General features: G+C 41.3%; 2 protein-coding genes across 3 annotated transcripts in view; one reads left to right on the forward strand and one right to left on the reverse strand.

Moving 5' to 3' along the window:
* Positions 1 to 12,486: 12,486 nt before the first annotated feature.
* Positions 12,487 to 20,749, reverse strand: ddx27 (DEAD (Asp-Glu-Ala-Asp) box polypeptide 27). 2 transcript variants are annotated; one of them, XM_083907592.1, is made up of 21 exons: positions 20,554 to 20,749; positions 19,776 to 19,934; positions 19,628 to 19,687; positions 19,335 to 19,506; positions 19,077 to 19,129; positions 18,878 to 18,964; positions 17,193 to 17,298; positions 16,898 to 17,071; positions 16,672 to 16,822; positions 16,037 to 16,136; positions 15,768 to 15,909; positions 15,520 to 15,673; positions 15,364 to 15,445; positions 15,078 to 15,255; positions 14,636 to 14,742; positions 14,247 to 14,343; positions 13,698 to 13,789; positions 13,366 to 13,486; positions 13,019 to 13,112; positions 12,867 to 12,926; positions 12,487 to 12,687 (listed from the first exon to the last, which is right to left on the reverse strand). In XM_083907592.1, exons 1-21 carry the CDS (start codon positions 20,635 to 20,637, stop codon positions 12,669 to 12,671), a joined length of 2,292 nt encoding a protein of 763 aa, XP_083763718.1. In that variant the 5' UTR covers positions 20,638 to 20,749; the 3' UTR covers positions 12,487 to 12,668. The 2 variants fall into 2 exon arrangements, with proteins under 2 accessions (XP_083763718.1, XP_083763717.1); XM_083907591.1 differs by having other exon boundaries at positions 13,019 to 13,115.
* A 630-nt stretch (positions 20,750 to 21,379) lies between these two features.
* pltp (phospholipid transfer protein) overlaps positions 21,380 to 23,416 on the forward strand; it is a 7,404-nt gene continuing 5,367 nt past the window's right edge. The window contains exons 1-3 of the mRNA XM_083907595.1: positions 21,380 to 21,472; positions 22,708 to 22,858; positions 23,362 to 23,416. The exon at positions 23,362 to 23,416 is cut by the window's right edge and continues 45 nt beyond it. Coding sequence (XP_083763721.1) covers positions 22,714 to 22,858; positions 23,362 to 23,416 — 200 coding nt within the window. The 5' untranslated portion in view covers positions 21,380 to 21,472; positions 22,708 to 22,713. The remainder of the gene's footprint in view (positions 21,473 to 22,707; positions 22,859 to 23,361) is intronic.

Here is a 23,416-nt window from a genome sequence, read left to right on the forward strand (position 1 = left end):
TTGCCTTAAAAAAGCACATTTTAAAACCTGCTCATACTTTTTTTAAATATCTATTTATCTGACCAATTGTATCAACTTTACCCTTTCTTTTATTTTACAAGTGTGTAAAAGAATAAGTAGAGTTGTAGAAATGATTTAAAAACTAAACAAAGAGAAAACATTTGTTTCTAACAAGAATTTTTACTCTGCATGAAACTTGACAACAAATAAATGTTGAATAGAATATTAAATCTGTTTCTAATCTTTGCACTGACTTGTATGTCACACTTAGTTTGGCATATTTCAAGCACTTACTTTAGCTCTTGACACAAACATAACGTAAACCTAAACCTGTGTCTGAGTGACAGCAGCAGGTTTTTCCCCACAGACACAAACTTCACTCTGCTGTGGAAAAAGAAGCTCAGTACAAACTGTTCCACAAACAAAATGACAGACACACAGGTTACATAATCACAGTCAGTCTGTCTGTGTGTGTGTGCGTGTTTAAGTAAAAGTAGGGCTGTAGCTAATAATCAGTTTCAAACCTGGAAATAGGGCTGGGCGATATAAAAAATATATCGATATATATTTAAATGGGATATGGAATTAGATCATATCGCATATGTAGATATAGTTCCTTACGGAGCTTTGATTTTTTTTAAAAGTTCTCCAGTTGTTATGCAGTTTACATTTTATTATCATGAACCAGGTGAAGAAACCTGTGTTTATTATTTACTCACTTGATTTTTCTGTTTCAATAAAACTACTTGTGACATATTTGGCTTAGACTTTGACTGATCATTTAATTTCCCAGCTCTCACTTAAGAAAAAATATCGGGATGTATCGTATATCGATATTCAGCCTAAATATTAGATAATATTCACATTGAAGAAGTTGAAAAATGACAGAATCTTTTAGATATTTGGACAAAAAAAGGAAAAAGAAAAAAAACATTGGCGTAGTTGACAATTCAATGCTAAGACTTTAATATAGATATTTAATTACACACTCTTGGCAGAGGGGGCGTGGCTCTGAGAGTGATTGACAGCAGCTGGTTTTTCCCACAGTGAAAGGACGTGATTCACCGGTGAAACAAACATGAGTTACATAATCAGTCAGTCAGACAATCACAGGTCACTCCAGTGAATGAGACCTCGGGTCGGGTCAGAGATCACAGGTCAGAGGGAAGTGCAGGACTTTGTTTCTGTCTTCATACACAAACTCGATATTTAATATTTTTGACAACATTTGATGCTTGTTGGATAAAATATGAACAAGGATTGTGTTTTCATTGTCTGACTCCTGTGTCTGTGTGTGTGTGTGTGTCAAGACACTTCAGGAAATGTTGGCTCTGTTCCATTTGTGAACGCAGACGATCAGCGTGATCTAATTATACCATGAGATAATGCAAATGGTTTTTATCTCATGTGACATTTACCTAAATAACACCTGTAGGTGATGTTTCCTTATTGTTGGCCCTTTTATGTCATGGACTACTGTTGAAGACTGGAAAAGTCAGTTTTGGCGCCACCTTCTGGAGAATGTTGGAACACACCCAACAGCATAATCAAGTCTTTTTTAACGTGTTGAAAAGCAGTGTCTAAAATATTTTTGCTACATGGGGCAAAGAAAGGATTTAAACAATTCATTTTTTACTATTTTAGCGTCAACATTTTACAACTGGGATATTAATATCGACTCAGTCCTATTACGTCTTAAAGTGACCGTAGCACGAGCACCAATAATTCAATGATGAAATTAAGTTTATAATATTTTCCGTACCGTACAGTGCTCTTTGATACCAGGAAATGTTTTCACTCAACACTAAATCAATTACTAAACCATTTTGATTGTTTTTTTTGTTTTTTTTTTTAAATCATTCAGAGAAGTTTTTAGATTTTTGCAGCTCAGTTTCTCCACTCCATAAAACAAAGAAATGGTTTTGTGACGTTTGAGAGCATCATCATTTCCAGGTTTGACAAACATCGATCAACATTTTTTTATATTTGTTTGATATTTTATGAACCAAACTGCTGGAGGAAATAATCCACAGATTACTGGATGATGGCCTTCATGGACGCTGCAGAAAAACACGTGATGTGCCTTTAAATCACCTGTGTTGTGAATGTGACTTGGGCCACATGTAGAGCACCGTGAGAGCAGCCACATCTCAGCATGAATAACTTAGTGGCTTCAAACTCCTGCCAAAGGACAATTAAATGTGACTCATGCGCATAATTACACAGTTTTTTTGCCAACGATAGAAGTTGCTTAACATGTAATTAAATGGTTTGAGGGTAAAAACCAAGGGAGTGAACTCTTTCATCCAGTTCTCGATTCATCAGAATATAGTGGAAAACATTGATCAGCGTTTGTCAAACCTGAAAAGTGATTCACTTTTCATGATTTTGTTGTTCACATTCACATTTAAGAAGCTGAAAAATGACAGAAACATGAAAATATTCACATTTAAGAAGCTGAAAAATGACAGAAACGTGAAAATATTCACATTTAAGAAGCTGAAAAATGACAGAAACATGAAAATATTCACATTTAAGAAGATGAAAAATGACAGAAAGATGAAAATATTCACATTTAAGAAGATGAAAAATGACAGAAAAGTGAAAATATTCACATTTAAGAAGCTGAAAAATGACAGAAATGTGAAAATATTCACATTTAAGAAGCTGAAAAATGACAGAAACGTGAAAATATTCACATTTAAGAAGCTGAAAAATGACAGAAACGTGAAAATATTCACATTTAAGAAGCTGAAAAATGACAGAAACGTGAAAATATTCACATTTAAGAAGCTGAAAAATGACAGAAACGTGAAAATATTCACATTTAAGAACCTGAAATAGACAGAAAGATGAAAATATTCACATTTAAGAAGCTGAAAAATGACAGAAACGTGAAAATATTCACATTTAAGAAGCTGAAAAATGACAGAAACGTGAAAATATTCACATTCAAGAAGCTGAAAAATGACAGAAACGTGAAAATATTCACATTTAAGAAGCTGAAAAATGACAGAAAGATGAAAATATTCACATTTAAGAACCTGAAATAGACAGAAAGATGAAAATATTCACATTTAAGAAGCTGAAAAATGACAGAAAGATGAAAATATTCACATTTAAGAAGCTGAAAAATGACAGAAACGTGAAAATATTCACATTTAAGAAGCTGAAAAATGACAGAAACGTGAAAATATTCACATTTAAGAAGCTGAAAAATGACAGAAAGATGAAAATATTCACATTTAAGAAGCTGAAAAATGACAGAAAGATGAAAATATTCACATTTAAGAAGCTGAAAAATGACAGAAACGTGAAAATATTCACATTTAAGAAGCTGAAAAATGACAGAAAGATGAAAATATTCACATTTAAGAAGCTGAAAAATGACAGAAAGATGAAAATATTCACATTTAAGAAGATGAAAAATGACAGAAACGTGAAAATATTCACATTTAAGAAGCTGAAAAATGACAGAAACATGAAAATATTCACATTTAAGAAGCTGAAAAATGACAGAAAGATGAAAATATTCACATTTAAGAAGCTGAAAAATGACAGAAAGATGAAAATATTCACATTTAAGAAGCTGAAAAATGACAGAAACGTGAAAATATTCACATTTAAGAAGCTGAAAAATGACAGAAACGTGAAAATATTCACATTTAAGAAGCTGAAAAATGACAGAAACGTGAAAATATTCACATTTAAGAAGCTGAAAAATGACAGAAACGTGAAAATATTCACATTTAAGAAGCTGAAAAATGACAGAAACGTGAAAATATTCACATTTAAGAAGCTGAAAAATGACAGCCACATTTTTGATTTTGTTGTTCTAGGGAGCAAAGAAACCAGAACATATTCACATTTAAGAAGCTGAAAAATGACAGAAACGTGAAAATATTCACATTTAAGAAGCTGAAAAATGACAGAAACGTGAAAATATTCACATTTAAGAAGCTGAAAAATGACAGAAACGTGAAAATATTCACATTTAAGAAGCTGAAAAATGACAGAAAGATGAAAATATTCACATTTAAGAAGCTGAAAAATGACAGAAAGATGAAAATATTCACATTTAAGAAGCTGAAAAATGACAGAAACGTGAAAATATTCACATTTAAGAAGCTGAAAAATGACAGAAAGATGAAAATATTCACATTTAAGAAGCTGAAAAATGACAGAAAGATGAAAATATTCACATTTAAGAAGATGAAAAATGACAGAAACGTGAAAATATTCACATTTAAGAAGCTGAAAAATGACAGAAACATGAAAATATTCACATTTAAGAAGCTGAAAAATGACAGAAACGTGAAAATATTCACATTTAAGAAGCTGAAAAATGACAGAAACGTGAAAATATTCACATTTAAGAAGCTGAAAAATGACAGAAACGTGAAAATATTCACATTTAAGAACCTGAAATAGACAGAAAGATGAAAATATTCACATTTAAAAAGCTGAAAAATGACAGAAACGTGAAAATATTCACATTTAAGAAGCTGAAAAATGACAGAAACGTGAAAATATTCACATTTAAGAAGCTGAAAAATGACAGAAAGATGAAAATATTCACATTTAAGAAGCTGAAAAATGACAGAAACGTGAAAATATTCACATTTAAGAAGCTGAAAAATGACAGAAACGTGAAAATATTCACATTTAAGAAGCTGAAAAATGACAGAAACGTGAAAATATTCACATTTAAGAAGCTGAAAAATGACAGAAAGATGAAAATATTCACATTTAAGAAGCTGAAAAATGACAGAAAGATGAAAATATTCACATTTAAGAAGCTGAAAAATGACAGAAACGTGAAAATATTCACATTTAAGAAGCTGAAAAATGACAGAAAGATGAAAATATTCACATTTAAGAAGCTGAAAAATGACAGAAAGATGAAAATATTCACATTTAAGAAGATGAAAAATGACAGAAACGTGAAAATATTCACATTTAAGAAGCTGAAAAATGACAGAAACATGAAAATATTCACATTTAAGAAGCTGAAAAATGACAGAAAGATGAAAATATTCACATTTAAGAAGCTGAAAAATGACAGAAAGATGAAAATATTCACATTTAAGAAGCTGAAAAATGACAGAAAAGTGAAAATATTCACATTTAAGAAGCTGAAAAATGACAGAAAGATGAAAATATTCACATTTAAAAAACTGAAAAATGACAGAAACGTGAAAATATTCACATTTAAGAAGCTGAAAAATGACAGAAACGTGAAAATATTCACATTTAAGAAGCTGAAAAATGACAGAAACGTGAAAATATTCACATTTAAGAAGCTGAAAAATGACAGCCACATTTTTGATTTTGTTGTTCTAGGGAGCAAAGAAACCAGAACATATTCACATTTAAGAAGCTGAAAAATAAATAAATTATTTTTTAATTATATTTAAAAAAAATCAAACTAATGAATCCATCAAAATATTTGACATAAAATATACATAAATATTCTCACATCAGCGACACATATTGTTGTCTTTTATTATTGGGACAGTACAATGACCTTCTTCCTTGTGAATGGTTTTTAGTCTGCTGTGATTTTCTTAATTACACCACCACACGCCAGTTCTGGTAAATAATCCCAGTTATGACCAGCATATTCATGTTGTTTAGTGAGCTGTCAAGTATGAGGAAACAAACACATTGTGTTTAAAGAGTGCGCTGGAAACAGACCAACAGCAGCGTGACGTCACAGCGTCGCTGCTTCCTCGTGTCCAGTGTATAAAAGACAGCAGCTGCAGACAGAGAGTCAGTCTCCAACCAGAGCAACCAAATAGAAGAAGAAGAAGAACTACAACAACAAACTCATCATGTTTAGCATCATCGTGCTTCTCGTCGTCCTGACAGGTAAGAGAATCGACCTTTGACCTGTCCTGTATAAAGTACCTTAAAGTGATACCCGAGTAAAAGTACAAGTATGTGATGAGAAATGTCTCTTATTATAAATTAATGAAGTAAAAGTCTTAAAGTTTATGACATTTACTGAAGTTCAGTGGTCGGGCCACTTATCTTTGAACTGGAAGGTTGTGGGTTCAGTTCCTGGCTCTGCTCGTGTCCTTGAGCAAAGACACTGAAGCCCATGTTGCAGCGTGTGAATGTGTGAAAACTGTGGTTTAAAGCAATTCATCAAGACTAGAAAAGCTCTGTATAAATACAGACCATAATAGCAACTCTTATTTGGTAGTAACAGGGAACCAAGAGAGTTAGAGGAAATATAGTGGAGTAAAAGTACAAGTTACGAGAAATAAAGTAAAGTACAGCTACGTGAATGTTGTACTTCAGTACAGTAACAAAGTATTTGTACACTGGTGGTGTTTTGTTTTACACGTTGATGATGATGATGTTTTAACGTTGGTTACAGCTGGATACAAAGCAGAGACCTACGACAACGAACTCAACGGAATTTTGAACAAGGGGTGTGCAGACAATCAGGCGGTGTCTATGATTAAAAGGTGAGAACTTTAGCTGCTTATAGCTATGTTAGATTTAACCTGTAATAAGGGATGGGGCCGATCCGATCCGGAAAATTCCAATAAAACTGTAGAGATGTCCGATCTGAAACTTTGATTTAATGTCTTCTGCTCAAATATCTCCACAAGTAATTCCCTGACTGCTCTGCTAGCTGGCTGCAAAAAGTGGAATGGATTTCCTGAGCGGAGGCGTGTCTTGCACGCCTCAGTGTTTAATGCATGCCTCAGTTCAGGAAATCCATTCCACAGTTTACAGCCAGCTAGCAGGCAAGCATTATTGATCAGGAGTTAATCCGCTACAGCTCGTCTGTTTATGGTTTATGACAGAAAGTTTCTAGATTTATCACCGTTTTGAAAAAAAATCAAATCAAATCAACCTGGGGTCTGTAAAGTCTCTGTTGAGTCGTACATGTACTTACATACTTGGAGTTTATTAAAGCCTTACATAAAATCAAAAATAATGATGATGATATTAACACAAACAGAGCACCCATATCGGAATAGTATCGTATCGGCAGATATCCAAATTCAGGTATCGGATCGGAAGTGAAAAAAAGTGGATCGGTGCATCCCTATCTGTAATCTGGATTATTATTCTGATGCTAGCGTGTCTGATCCTGCATACACACACATTTACAATAAAAGTGGAAATTCAAATCCATAATCCAAAAATATAATTTAAGTAAACTAAGTCAGTGAGTCTTACAGGCATAAACTTCATCAAGTATCATCTGCATACAAATTAGAAGCGCATGTGTCACCATAATAGAAACAGTCCCTGAACTGAGCCTTGGGGGACACCATAGTCCAGTGTAGAAGATGAAGAGATTCTCTGGTATCTTATGATCCTTACATTCAATTTTTTGGCTTAACATCACAGCGTCTACGATGACAGCGACAAAGACCGCCAGTGGAAGATCGAGTGCAAGGATTTTGTTGAATTGAGAAACTGTGTCTGGTTCAGCTTCAACAATCTCCATAACCAAGAACTCCAGTTCAACTGTCCAGCTGATCACATTATCAACGGCATCTACAGCATATACGACATCAACAATGAAGACAGAAAGTGAGTCGTTTGTTGAAGTTTTAACACTGATTTAGGATTATGATGACGTCATTTTGTTTCAATTCACCTTTTAACGTCCACATGTTGAACACAAGTGTCTCGCTCCTTTGCTCGAATCTTGTTGTTTTTCTACAAATGAATCATGGATTGTTGTATCATTTATTTCTCCAGTTGGCATTTCAAGTGCTGCCCTGCTGAACACCAGCCCCTGACCACCTTTGAATGTCGGGAAACGTCCAAGGTCAACTACTTCAAAAAAGACTTCACCTGGCACGTTCCTGGTGAAAACTTCCTCAAAGGCTTCAGCACCCACGGCAGGGATGATGATGGGTAGGTCCACTGACGCCAAACACACAGATGCTAACGACGCGTATTAATGAAGCATGTTTTTCACAAAGAAATGACTCTAACCATGCTTTTGATGTGATTGACAGAGATCATCGTTGGAGTTTCAGCTACTGCAGAGCAGTCATCATGGGTATGTCAATTCACTTTTTTAAAGGGATAGTTCAGGTGTTTTAAAGTGAGCTTGTACAAGACAGTGACACATAGTATGTAGTGAGCCCTGTGGTGAGGACTGTTTCAGTGTCTCGTACAAGCACACAAACTGTACATTTGAGAGACTGACTTTGTGTTGTTTTGGTTCAGATTCTGAGACCACTTCACCGATCCTCGTCATAAACAGTCAAACACAAAACTCTTTGACTGAGGGAGACATTGTCGTCCATTCAAGAGACAAACGGAGCGTAAAAGTCTGTGATGACTGCTTCTGGTCAAAGGGAGTAAATGGTCTGGTTGCAGTTCCATACACAATAAGTGACACCTTTAGCAGCAATGAAAAGACCACCATTGAAAATAACATGAATGAATTCCACTTGAGCTCGTGCGTCCGCTTCGTCGCTCACACGACTCAGCCCAACTACGTCAGCATTGTGAAGAAAGACGGATGTTGGTCGATGGTCGGTCAGAAAGGAGGGGAACAGGAGTTATCGCTCGGTGTCGGCTGCATGAACAACGGCGTCATTCAGCACGAGTTCATGCACATGCTCGGGTTTTGGCACGAGCAGAGTCGATCCGACAGAGACCTCTACGTCAAGATCAACCTGGACAACGTCCAACAAGACTATGTGACCAACTTTGGACGTAAGGACACGCTGAACCTCAACGTCCCTTATGACTACTCCTCTGTGATGCATTACGGACGCAAAGAATTCACAAACAACGGACAAGACACCGTCACACCCTTGATCACCTCAGAATCCATCGGCCAGAGGATTGGTATGACAGAGAATGACGTTCTAAAGATCAACAAGCTTTACAGCTGCAGTAAGTACAACAGTTCTTCTAGACCTTTGTCTTCTCTGAGGACCTTTAGTGGAACTCACACTGTGGGCTTCTCCTTCCAGAGAACTACCTCCATAAGAAAGGAGATTGGGACAGTGAGTTGGGCGAGAGCTTCACTCGTCAGTGTCCTGAGGGCCAAGCTGTTTCAGGCATCATCAGGTGAGCTCCACGGTTCTTATGATGATTTTACAAGGCCTCTGATCTGTCTGCTCCGCCATCTAGTGGTCAGTTATATAACCAAAGTACTGCTTTGTTTCCACTGCAGCTCCTACAGCAGTATTGACAAAGATCGACACTGGGGGGTTACGTGCAAGGCTTTTGAGATAACCCCAAGTTGCCTGTGGTCATCTTATACGAACGAGCCTTGGCACGAGATTAACTTTGACTGCGGATACAACAGAGTGATCGCTGGCGTCCACAGTGTATACGACCATACGCTGCAGGACAGGAAGTGAGTGTCTCTTTAAAAGATCAGCTGCGTTCATCAAGCGCGGCTTATGGATAAGAGTTGATGCTTGTTTGAAACCAAAGTGAGAAAGTTTGAACGTGAGTCATGTGGTCGATGAGCTGATGTCATCTCTCGCCTCGCTCTCCTCTTACAGATGGAAGTTTTACTGCTGCCAAGCCTCCGTCAACCTTTCCAACCTCAAACCCACACCTTTCATCAACTACTATGGCGAGTACTTCAGCTGGAAGGTTGCCAGCAGCAACTACATCACAGCAGTAAGAAGCAGCTTTGATACTACGACACGGTGAGTGTGTTTCTCTGAGCCACACACACACACACCCTGATCACAGCTAATCCTTCAGCTCTTAGTCTCTCTAAATATGGAATAGCCGGTTTGTAAAAGTTGTTGTTGTGTTTATTTGTTAACAGTGATCGTCTCTGGAGCTTCTCGTACCAGCTGAGAAGTTTTGAGTGAAGATCCACGATCAGATTTGCTCAGACGAATCTTTAAATACTTGCATCACCTGGTTATGCAACGGATTGCTGATCTAGATTAGATCTTCTTATGATGGACGATGATGGAAATCAATCTGACATGGCTTCAACACTTTGACGTCCCCCAAGAGTGGAGGACTCATTATGTATATATTTGTACATAAACATCACTGTTAATGGTAAATCTTATGGACTTACTACTTCATGCTCATGACTGTTTTGTTGTTTTTATGCACATGATGTATATAATGTACATTTTGGGACTGAGTTTCCTAAACTGTTGTTTCTTTGAAATAAATACAATGTTACAAACAACATATAAGTTCTTGTGTTTTTACATTCAGAGTAGAGATGGCCCAATATGGCTAAGTCCATACATTATTATATAAAATACCAAACACCTAACAAATATATGTATCATAATAAACTGCAAAACATAGCAGCCACACCATGTGATTCCCAAAGCGTAGACAGCAGCCCTCTAAAGGATGTTGACAGGATGTTACCACAGACACATTTTGAAAGTAAACAACGGCACACGTTTTTTCCAACACGACATCAAACTTGGTATGAGAACAGCGTTGAACACATCGGTCACATGGGTGTGGCGTTTTTCCGTCACCCAATCAGATCACTGTCACAGGTCAAGCTCCACCTGTATTGTACCATTACTCTGGTAACCCAAGACAAGGGCACTGACAAATGGAAAGGTTTTGATAGTTTTCCTCATGGAAACACAAAAGAATTACCAAAACCTTCCATTCAGTGAAAACACACTCTTTGATACCAGACAACAGTTTCACTCCATAGGTGTAGGGCTGCAACAATTAATACAATACTGAATAATAATTCATCAACTTCAGTTGTTTTTTTAAGAATTAAAACCAGTTTAATCAGATAGGGTTGCAACAATTACTCTGTTAACTGTCAAATATATTCATAATAGATGAATGAGAGTGACTTTTTCAGCTTCTTAAATATGAATATTTTCATTTTTCAGCTTCTTAAATGTGAATATTTTCATGTTTCTGTCATTTTTCAGCTTCTTAAATGTGAATATTTTCATGTTTCTGTCATTTTTCAGCTTCTTAAATGTGAATATGTTCATCTTTCTGTCATTTTTCAGCTTCTTAAATGCGAATATTTTCACGTTTCTGTCATTTTTCAGCTTCTTAAATGTGAATATTTTCACGTTTCTGTCATTTTTCAGCTTCTTAAATGTGAATATTTTCACGTTTCTGTCATTTTTCAGCTTCTTAAATGTGAATATTTTCATGTTTCTGTCATTTTTCAGCTTCTTAAATGTGAATATTTTCACGTTTCTGTCATTTTTCAGCTTCTTAAATGTGAATATGTTCATCTTTCTGTCATTTTTCAGCTTCTTAAATGCAAATATTTTCACGTTTCTGTCATTTTTCAGCTTCTTAAATGTGAATATTTTCACGTTTCTGTCATTTTTCAGCTTCTTAAATGTGAATATTTTCACGTTTCTGTCATTTTTCAGCTTCTTAAATGTGAATATTTTCATGTTTCTGTCATTTTTCAGCTTCTTAAATGTGAATATTTTCACATTTCTGTCATTTTTCAGCTTCTTAAATGTGAATATTTTCATTTTTCTGTCATTTTTCAGCTTCTTAAATGTGAATATTTTCATTTTTCACCTTCTTAAATGTAAATATTTTCTAGTTTCTTTGCTCCATAAAAGAAAGAAATCATTAAAAACTGACATTTTCTGAACCAAACCTTAACCTTTTACATAAACATACCACACACGCACACACAGACAGCAGGGAATGTCAGTGACAACTTCCAGAACAAGATAAGAATAAAAGAATCTTACCTGACAGAAGCTTGACTTGTTTTTTCCAGACTTTAACAACAGCAGAAGTTCTCTCACTTCCACTGAACCGTGTGTAGCGGAATAAACAGACATTTCCACGCTTTCTGTGGACACAAACACGTCCTGGTGAGAAAAATCACGGCATTTTGTCGTTGGACATTTGCTGCGTCACCGTTTCCTCTGCCGTTAGCATCAGCATTAGCGTTAGCATTAGCAGCGCAATGGACTCCACATCTCTCAGACATCAATAAACTCTTTCGGCTCTTTTTAAAAACCCGTCTCTGTTTTTAATCCGGTTCTGTTTTTATAGTCCGACTCTTTTTTAATCCGGTTCTGTTCCCGAGGACGTCGTTCTGTCACCAGCAGAAAAACTTTCTCCTCACAACGGTTCTTTTTTTCCCTCAAAGACGGTCGAAGCTGATTGGTCAGGAGCTGTCTGGGGGCGGGATCTATTGTGAAAAGGCGGCAAACGCAGCATGATTGACACATGATTTGACGAATCATGTGCGTATCAGTCAATCAGATGCTATCGTTATTGGTCACGGCGCCATTTTGTGCCACACTTGAATTTGTGTCCTCCTTCACAACATAAACATTCATTTAAACAAACATAGAATATCAAAGAAATCAATGAAAAAGTGTTTCTCTTGTTTAGTTGGTTCAGTTTGGTCACGCTGGTTTAATTCATTTACACTGGTTTAGTTTAGTTTAGACTTACAAAAGTATATGATTGTTATAAGATTACTTTTCATACAGTGAGAAAATCACAGAAGAAACTAAATCCATTTAACTTCTTTATTTCTGTTACGCTTCATTTACATGTTTGTGATTTTGTTCAAACTTTATGATGTTAAATTTTACAAGGAAAAAAACATTGGTTACAATATTTAGGTTCATTTTTACAAAGTTCTTTGAATAAAAGACAAAAACAATGTTCAACTGTGATGATGATGATGATGATGATGATCAAGTCAACCATCTTCACTTCTTCTTCTTGAACCTGACAGAATACAACAGAGAGTCAGCCATTTTAACACCAGAGCAGCGCGTCGGCCATTTTAACACCAGAGCAGCGCGTCGGCCATTTTAACACCAGAGCAGCAGGTCGGCCATTTTAACACCAAAGCAGCGCGTCAGCCATTTTAACACCAGGACAGAGCGTCGGCCATCTTGACTCACCTGGAAGCACCAGGAGACTTCCTGTTCAAACCAAGACGCTTCCTGTCAGCAAAGGACGGCCTGTGACAAGAAAGAGAGGTGAGACAGGTGCACAGACAGACAGACAGACAGACAGACAGACAGAGGTGAGACAGGTGTGCAGACAGACTCACCCTCCTCTATAGTTCTTCAGAGCCTTCTTGCTTGTATTTGTCAACTCTTTGTCAAACGCCGACTTCTTTCCTCCTTTTCCTGCTTTCTGATTGGCTGCTGCGCACACACGCACACACACACACACACACACACACATGAATAAAACATTTTTTTCACTTTTATTCCTGAATCATGATGTCATTCACTGTTTTAAATCACAAACTGAAGTCAAGTCCACAAAAACGTGTTTAACCAACAGGGGGCGACATAACCCTCCGGTCAAAAACATGCAGATTTATGGATTTGATTGTTCTAAGAACTGGACTCTACAGACTTTACAGATAAAGATAATCAATAATTGATGGACCTTTGATCGGCATCTCGTCCTCAGGCATCGCTCTCGCTCTCTTTGGACGTCTCTCTCTCTTGGCCGCCCGCTCAGCAAACATCTGAGCCTTCAAGATCTCAAACTGAGCTCGCTCATCACTCTGAGGACATCACAGAGGACATCAGAGACAGCAGAGAGGACATCACAGAGGACATCACAGAGGACATCACAGAGGACATCACAGAGGACATCAGAGAGGACAGAGAGATCAGAGAACTTGAGTGAAGCAGCTACAGTCGATGAGTTTGATCAGATTAATTTGATCTGTTTGAGTTAATTAATCATTAATAATCAGTGATTATTGATTTTACCGTCATATCTTTCTTCTTGCTGTCCTTCACAAACTTCTTTCTCTTCTTCTTCCCTCGGAGAGCCAGATCATAATCCTGAAGAGCGTGGGACACTGAGAGACAACGTGAGAGACAATGTGACAGACAACATCAGAGACAACATCAGAGACAACGTGAGAGACAACGTGAGAGACAACGTGAGAGAGAACATCAGAGACAACGTCAGAGACAACGTGAGAGACAACGTGAGAGAGAACATCAGAGACAACATCAGAGACAACGTGAGAGACAACGTGAGAGACAACGTCAGAGACAACGTGAGAGACAACGTGAGAGACAATGTGAGGGACAACGTGAGGGACAACATCAGAGACAACGTGAGAGACAACGTGAGGGACAACGTGACAGACAACATCAGAGACAACGTCAGAGACAACATGAGAGACAACGTCAGAGACAACATGAGAGACAACGTCAGAGACAACATGAGAGACAACATGAGAGACAACGTCAGAGACAACATGAGAGACAATGTGAGTAAACTCTGTGAAGACATAAATCTAAACTCACTGCGACTCTGTTTTCTTTCCTGTTGAGTCTGAAACCATTCTCTCTGTGATTGACAGGAAGAGGCGGAGCCATCCAGACGCTTCTGAGCCACATTCAACTAAAGACAGGAAGTGAGAAGACACTGATTATGATGGCAGGTTATTATCAAGTCTCAAGTATTTCATGTCCTCAGGTCTGTCTCATGTCCTCATGTCCGTCTCAGGTCTGTCTCAGGTCTGTCTCGTGTCCTCAGGTCTGTCTCAGGTCTGTCTCATGTCCTCATGTCCGTCTCAGGTCTGTCTCGTGTCCTCAGGTCTGTCTCGTGTCCTCAGGTCTGTCTCGTGTCCTCAGGTCTGTCTCATGTCCTCATGTCCGTCTCAGGTCTGTCTCGTGTCCTCAGGTCTGTCCACCTTTGCCTCAGAAGCAGCCAGTTCTCTTTCTTCTCTCTCCAGCTTCGTCACAGCATCAACGTCTTTCTCCAGTTTACCGATCAGATCTCGGAACTTCAGGACGACATCTAGAGTGAGGACAGAGACACAGTGAGACACATTGAGACAGAGACACAGTGAGACACATTGAGACAGAGACACAGTGAGACACATTGAGACAGAGACACAGTGAGACACATTGAGACAGAGACACAGTGAGACACAGTGAGGACATGTCTTCAAGAAGCCTCTTAGATGAGAGTTGAAACATCTTCAATTTCACTCAAGCAAGTCAACCTACAGTTAACTAGTGATGATGACCAGGATCCCTGACTAACCAGTCTCAGAAGTACCCACAGAGGACAGACCACAGAGGACAGACCACAGAGGACAGACCACAGAGGACAGACTCAGGTGTACGTACCTGGCGGCAGGACTCGAGCCTTCACACTGTTCTTGGCGGTCTTCACCACGTCCTTCAACATCCTCCTCTCCGACTCTCCGACCAGAGACACCGAGCGACCGGAGCGACCGGCCCTCGCTGTGCGTCCGACTCGATGGACGTAATGTTTGACGGTGGACGGCATGGTGAAGTTGATCACCTGAGCAGAACCATCAGAATCATCAGAACCAGAGCAGAACCCACGGTCAGTCACACTGTGGTGACTCCACAGCATCTCCATCAGAACCAGAGTAAAAACATGACTCACCGTTTTTACTCCATCGATGTCCAAACCTCTCGCTGCAACATCTGTCGCCACCAGGACGTCGATCTGTTCGTCTTTAAAACGTCTGAAGAACAAAGACAATGAGGTCAGAACATTCCTGAGGTTCTTCTGTGAACCTGAACCTGAGGTTCTTTGTACCTGAGGTTCTCCAGTCTCTGGTTCTGGCTCAGTTCTCCGTGCAGTTCTCCGACCTTCAGTCCTATCAGACCCAGCAGGATGTGCAGTCTGTGCGCTTGTTTCCTCGTCTGAGTGAACAACATCACATGATCCTGGAACGTCCGCGTTAGCAGAGCTAGCAACCAACGAAACACAACAACACAATAAGAGCAAACCACATACACATTACTCAGCGTAGTCTGATTACTCTCAGTAATCTGATTACTCACCTGCCACCACAGCCTCTCTGTCTCCTTCTCTGTTTTGTCTGATTCTAACAAACTCTTGTCTGAGGAACGGAGCCACGTCAGTGTTGCTGTTGACAAAGATCCTGATCGGCTCCTTCAATGAGACCGCGGCAAGGTCCTTCACCTGGAAACACAGGTCACATGACACGCTTACAAACAGGTCACATGACACATCCTGGAGATAAAGGCTAACAACGCTGAGTGTGTGTGTGTGTGTGTGTGTGTGTGTGTGTGTGTGTGTGTGTGTGTACCTCGTCTGTCATGGTGGCTGAGAACAACATGGTCTGTCTGTTATAGGAGCACAACCTGATGATCTCCTTCATCTGCTCCTCAAAGTACTCATCCAGCATCCTGAGGAGGACAGACAGGTGAGGACAGACAGGTGAGGACAGAGAGACAGGTGAGGACACACAGGTGAGGTCAGACAGACAGGTGAGGACACACAGGTGAGGTCAGACAGACAGGTGAGGACACACAGACAGGTGAGGACAGAGGGACAGGTGAGGACACACAGGTGAGGTTAGAGAGACAGGTGAGGTAAGACAGACAGGTGAGGTCAGCCAGACAGGTGAGGACACACAGGTGAGGTCAGCCAGACACACCTGTTACACCTCCTTGCCTGCAGGGGTCAGTGTTTACTCTTTTTTTTGTGGCATTGTTGCATTTAAGTTACTGTTGTAAGTTACTGTTTTTCCTTCTGTTTGGCACTTTGTTGCATTTGTCTTATTTGTTTATTTTACTTTTATTTTTGTTTTATTTTTATTTTATTTTATTTTATTTTATTTTATGTATCTTTTAACTCTTGTACATCTACACTTTTACCTCCCAATTGTTGCACAATAATTTCCCTCGGGATAAATAAAGCATCTTGAATCTTGAATCTTACCTGTCAGCCTCGTCCAGAATCAGGATCTCGATGTGCGTGAGCTCGAAGCTCGGAGTGTTGTGGAGGTGATCGATCAGTCGACCAGGTGTAGCGATCAGGATATCTGGCCCCGCCCTCAAAGCTACTTCCTGAGACTTCAGGTCCAGCCCACCTGGACACAAACCAAAGCAGGTCACCTAAGAACCCAAGTCCACCACGGAAACAAGTCCGTCACTAAGTCTCATACCAACAGTGAGACAGGTGGTGATGGAGGTGAACTGGGCCAGCTGACGAGCCACAGAGTGAACCTGGATCCCCAGTTCTCTGGTGGGAACCAGAACCAAGACCCGGGTCACCTGGGACATCCTGGGTTTATAAACCAAGCGCTCCAACACTGGAAGCATGAAGGCCGCCGTCTTCCCTGAGAAGAGAGAAAAAAATCTAATGTTAGTTTATACGGTCCCGGCACCAGGACCTGGACCAGGACCTGGACCTGGACCTGGACCTGGACCAGGCCCTGGTCCCACTAGAACCTGGTTTACCTGTCCCAGTAGCAGCACAGGCACACAGGTCTCTGCCCAGCAGGCCGATCGGAACACAGGCCTTCTGGATGGGAGTGGGCTGCTTAAAGCCCAGAGCTGTGATGGCCTGTAGACACATGACAGGAAGTCAACAACGAGAACAACAGGAAGTCAACAACGAGAACAACAGGAAGTCAACAACGAGAACAACAGGAAGTCAACAACGAGAACAACAGGAAGTCAACAATGAGAACAACAGGAAGTCAACACCACTGCCCTCTGAATAAATGGTTCTTTATACAACTGTCAAAGGATTAAACTCTAACCCTGTGATTAGTTAAGTTCAGACCTGGACTTAGTTAGGACAGAGGTTAGTGAGGACAGAGGTTAGTTAGGACAGAGGTTAGTGAGGACAGAGGTTAGTGAGGACAGAGGTTAGTGAGGACAGAGGTTAGTGAGGACAGAGGTTAGTTAGGACAGAGGTTAGTGAGCACAGAGGTTAGTGAGGACAGAGGTTAGTGAGGACAGAGGTTAGTGAGGACAGAGGTTAGTGAGGACAGAGGTTAGTGAGGACAGAGGTTAGTGAGGACAGAGGTTAGTGAGGACAGAGGTTAGTTAGGACAGAGGTTAGTTAGGACAGAGGTTAGTTAGGACAGAGGTTAGTGAGGACAGAGGTTAGTGAGGACAGAGGTTAGTGAGGACAGAGGTTAGTTAGGACAGAGGTTAGTGAGGACAGAGGTTAGTTAGGACAGAGGTTAGTGAGGACAGAGGTTAGTTAGGACAGAGGTTAGTGAGGACAGAGGTTAGTTAGGACAGAGGTTAGTGAGGACAGAGGTTAGTTAGGACAGAGGTTAGTGAGGACAGAGGTTAGTTAGGACAGAGGTTAGTGAGGACAGAGGTTAGTTAGGACAGAGGTTAGTTAGGACAGAGGTTAGTGAGGACAGAGGTTAGTGAGGACAGAGGTTAGTGAGGACAGAGGTTAGTGAGGACAGAGGTTAGTGAGGACAGAGGTTAGTGAGGACAGAGGTTAGTGAGGACAGAGGTTAGTGAGGACAGAGGTTAGTTAGGACAGAGGTTAGTTAGGACAGAGGTTAGTGAGGACAGAGGTTAGTGAGGACAGAGGTTAGTTAGGACAGAGGTTAGTGAGGACAGAGGTTAGTGAGGACAGAGGTTAGTTAGGACAGAGGTTAGTTAGGACAGAGGTTAGTTAGGACAGAGGTTAGTGAGGACAGAGGTTAGTGAGGACAGAGGTTAGTGAGGACAGAGGTTAGTGAGGACAGAGGTTAGTTAGGACAGAGGTTAGTGAGGACAGAGGTTAGTGAGGACAGAGGTTAGTTAGGACAGAGGTTAGTTAGGACAGAGGTTAGTGAGGACAGAGGTTAGTGAGGACAGAGGTTAGTGAGGACAGAGGTTAGTGAGGACAGAGGTTAGTTAGGACAGAGGTTAGTGAGGACAGAGGTTAGTGAGGACAGAGGTTAGTGAGGACAGAGGTTAGTGAGGACAGAGGTTAGTGAGGACAGAGGTTAGTGAGGACAGAGGTTAGTGAGGACAGAGGTTAGTTAGGACAGAGGTTAGTTAGGACAGAGGTTAGTGAGGACAGAGGTTAGTGAGGACAGAGGTTAGTGAGGACAGAGGTTAGTTAGGACAGAGGTTAGTTAGGACAGAGGTTAGTGAGGACAGAGGTTAGTGAGGACCAGGACGTTTACCTTCAGGATTGGTCTGGACAGGTTCATGTTGTCAAAGGTCAGCTGATCATCATACTGAGACGCGTCTTCAGAGAACGACTGTATGGCCTGAACAGAGACACACGCGTTACCGCGGTAACTCGGAGACACGCATTAACACAGACACGTGTTACCGTGGTAACCAGACACATCAACCAGTGAAGACATGTCCCATCATCACCTCCTCTCCAGACTTCCTCTTCTTCCCTCGTCGCTCCTTCTCTCTCAGGACGTCTAAGAGGACAAAGACATTCTTTCCTTTAATAGTTTGTCCTCTGAAGTCCACACTCAAACAACAACAATCCTCCATTTATTTATTATAACTCAGAGGTAACTCGGTGATAACTCTAGAATAACTCAGAGGTAACTGAGATAACTCGGTGATAACTCGGAGATACACAGAATTCCCCTTTAAATGACAATCATCAGTTTCACTGACCTGATTTAGTGAGAATCTCTTCATCACTTGTGTCAAACTCATCCTCCTCATCTTCATCCTCATCCTCATCATCTTCATCCTCCTCATCTTCAGTGATCTTCACATGTTCTTCATCGTCCTCCTGGTTCTTCTCTGCAGAACCGTCACTAACATCAGTCTGAGGCAACTTCTCCTGTGGAGCAAAACAAATGCCAGCTCACCACAGGAAGTAGCCCCCGGCCACACAGGAAGTAGCCCCCGGCCACACAGGAAGTAGCCCCCGACCACACAGGAAGTAGATGTCCAGCACTTACCTCAGCTTTTCTCCTCTTCCTAATTTTGTCTATTTTCTGGTCCAGAGTTGTCGCACTTCTCTGAAAAAACACAACAACACACAACACTTCATTAGAGCCTGAGAGGATGACGGCGAGGGGGCGGAGCTACTCACCTGACCGCACACACCTTGTTTTTCAGCTGTTTGATGACGTCGGCCATCACCCAATCATCATCACGCTGAAGACAGTCTCTCTCTCCAAACACAAAGTCACTGTTGAAGTCTCTCGACCTCAGAGTCACTGAAGAAGACTTCAGCTTCTTCTTCTTCAGGACAATCGGTGCTTCCTGACACACACACACACACACACACACAGAGAGAGAGAGACACACACACACACACACAGAGAGAGAGAGACACAAACACACACAGAGAGAGAGAGAGACACACACATACACAGAGAGAGAGAGACACACACACACACACACACACACACACACACACACACAGAGAGACAGAAAGAGAGGACGGTTTCACTTGTTGTTGTTGTTTGTGTTGTTGCTGGTTGTTTGTGTTTTTCCTGTTGTTAATGTTGTTGTGTTGTTAGTGTTGTTGTGTTGTTGTGTTCCTGCAGTGAATGATAATGTGTGGTTTCATCACGTTATCAAAAAATATCAAATATATTTAAACACACGGTGGAGCAGTGGGTAACAGAGGTGACTGCAGCAACAAGACCCGGTTCGTGACCCGGTTCGTGACCCGGTTCGTGACCCGGTTCGTGACCCGGTTCGTGACCCGGTTCGTGACCCGGTTCGTGACCCGGTTCGTGACCCGCGTCACAGCTCCAGATGACGTCATACATGTTGGTTTCTGAATGTTAGTCTCCATGACAACGATAACACACACATTATTAACAGTTCATCTCCTCATTCATGTGTTGTGTGTTTGTTTGTGTCACGCGCTCACCTCGTGCTCGGACTCGCTGTCGGGTTCTTCCGGACTCTGGTCCTCGTCCCGAATGGTTCCGACTAATCCCAGTTCTTCCAACATGGCGGACCAGGACCAGAACTAGGACTTTAACACGGGTTTGAATTCGTTTTTAACCTCGTTTACACGGGCAGTGTGCGCGCGCCCTCTCTCACACAGACACACACGTGTTGACGGAAACAGGAAGTAAGTGTCGTTTGTTTCCGGGTCACAGTTCACGTGTTGTTTTTAAATTCATACCATTTTAATTAAGACAAAAAATTGTATTTAAAAATAATAAAACGGTAACAATAAAGAGTATTATTGTTATTATTATTATTATAACGATAATAATAATAATAATCTGTGTGTGAGCGTGTGTGTTTGTGTGCGTGTAGCGAGTGTGTGTGTTGCTCCTGACACACACACACACACACACACACTCGCTGATAGAGCGCGCGCACACATACACACACACACACACACACACAAGGACATATCAGGACTTCCTAGAAGATTAAGTTTTTCCTGGAAAACCACACTGACGTCACAGTGACGTCATGAAACCACACACAAGGCAGAAGAGAGACCAGGAGTGGTCCTCACAAAGGCACAAGAACCAGAAAACACAGAATAAAGACAACACAGACACACACACACACACACACACACACACACACAGTGAGGAGTGCAGAGGAGGGAATGGGGGAGGAGTCAGAGAGAGAGAGAGGAACAGAATTCATCAACTACAGGACCAGACCAGACCAGACCAGGATCAGGACCAGACCAGACCAGACCAGGATCAGGACCAGACCAGGACCAGGACCAGGACCAGACCAGACCAGACCAGACCAGGATTAGGATCAGGACCAGACCAGACCAGGACTGAGCTGCTGCTGATCTGTGACTTAAAGGACAAGTACGTAATACTTCTTAAACTGTAGGTCCTAACATGAGCTTATGATCGTGGACATGTCTTCAAAACTGTCTCCTTCATCGTGGACATGTCTTCAAAACTGTCTCCTTCATCGTGGACATGTCTTCAAAACTGTCTCCTTCATCGTGGACATGTCTTCAAAACTGTCTCCTTCATCGTGGGCATGTCTTCAAAACTGTCTCCTTCATCATGGACATGTCTTCAAAACTGTCTCCTTCATCGTGGACATGTCTTCAAAACTGTCTCCTTCATCGTGGACATGTCTTCAAAACTGTCTCCTTCATCGTGGACATGTCTTCAAAACTGTCTCCTTCATCGTGGACATGTCTTCAAAACTGTCTCCTTCATCGTGGACATGTCTTCAAAACTGTCTCCTTCATCGTGGACATGTCTTCAAAACTGTCTCCTTCATCATGGACATGTCTTCAAAACTGTCTCCTTCATCATGGACATGTCTTCAAAACTGTCTCCTTCATCGTGGACATGTCTTCAAAACTGTCTCCTTCATCGTGGACATGTCTTCAAAACTGTCTCCTTCATCGTGGACATGTCTTCAAAACTGTCTCCTTCATCGTGGACATGTCTCTCACTGATGATGGGTGTGTGTTAAGCTCCGCCCACAGAACACACCTCCTTCTTTAATGTGGTTCTGAAACAGCAGCAGAGGTCAGAGGTCACACTGAGGTATGTTAATGAAAGGGTAGGAGAGTGTGTGTGTGTGAGTGTGTGTGTGGGTGTGTGTGTGTGGGTGTGTGTGTTTCTGTGTGTGTGTGTGTGAGTGTGTGTGTGTGTGTGAGTGTGTGTGTGTGTGTGTGTGTGCTTGTGTGTTTCTGTCTGTCTGTGTGTGTGTGTGTGTGTGTGTGTTTCTGTCTGTCTGTCTGTGTGTGTGTGTGTGTCTGTGTGTGTGTGTTTCTGTCTGTGTGTGTGTGTTTCTGTCTGTCTGTCTGTCTGTGTGTGTGTGTGTGTGTGTGTGTCTGTGTGTCTGTGTGTGTGTGTCTGTGTGTGTGTGTGTGTGTGTGTGTGAGAGAGAAACAAAGGTTACTTCAGTTCATGTTGAACACTGAGTTCAGCTGTGACCTAAATTCTCTGTTTACATCAGAGGACACTTTAGAGGACAGATGGACAGTCTGTGGACAGATGGACAGATGGACAGTCTGTGGACACTCAGTTTCCTGTGTAAATATTAACATGTCTCTTGTGTCTCTTGTGTCCTCCAGGTCGTCATGTCTCCGTCAAAGTCGTCCTCCCGTCTCCTGCTCGTCCTCCTCGTCTCCTCACTGTCCTCCATGTTTGCTGCTGCTGGACCTGCTGGACCTGCTGGACCTGCAGGCTGTAAGATCCGGATCACTGACAAAGGACTGGACATGTGTGAGTACAGAGACCTGATCCAGTACAGACCTGATCCAGTACAGAGACCTGATCCAGTACACAGACCTGATCCAGTACACAGACCTGATCCAGTACACAGACCTGATCCAGTACAGACCTGATCCAGTACACAGACCTGATCCAGTACACAGACCTGATCCAGCACACAGACCTGATCCAGTACAGACCTAATCCAGTACACAGACCTGATCCAGTACACAGACCTGATCCAGCACACAGACCTGATCCAGTACAGACCTAATCCAGTACACAGACCTGATCCAGCACACAGACCTGATCCAGCACACAGACCTGATCCAGTACAGACCTAATCCAGTACACAGACCTGATCCAGCACACAGACCTGATCCAGTACAGACCTGATCCCGTACAGACCTGATCCAGCACACAGACCTGATCCAGTACAGACCTGATCCAGTACAGACCTGATCCAGCACAGACCTGATCCAGGTTCCTGAGCGCCCCCTGTTGTTTGTTTGCAGTGAAGTCAGAGACTCAGAGGTTTGTTGAAGAAGAGCTGAGTAACATCAATATGCC

The sequence above is a fragment of the Microchirus variegatus genome, assembly GCF_963457635.1.
Source record: "Microchirus variegatus genome assembly, chromosome: 21".
NCBI classification, from domain to species: Eukaryota; Metazoa; Chordata; class Actinopteri; order Pleuronectiformes; family Soleidae; genus Microchirus; species Microchirus variegatus.

Coding starts and splice junctions, on each gene's coding strand:
- ddx27 (XM_083907591.1), bottom strand. CDS start 20,637: ATGTTGGAAGAACTGGGATTAGTCGGAACCATTCGGGACGAGGACCAG. Junction 16,137..16,671: donor ATTCTGGACGAGGCTGACAG/GTAAGATTCAAG, acceptor TGTCCTCCTCAG/GATGCTGGATGAGTACTTTG. Junction 15,446..15,519: donor CAGAGACTGGAGAACCTCAG/GTACAAAGAACC, acceptor TTTGTTCTTCAG/ACGTTTTAAAGACGAACAGA.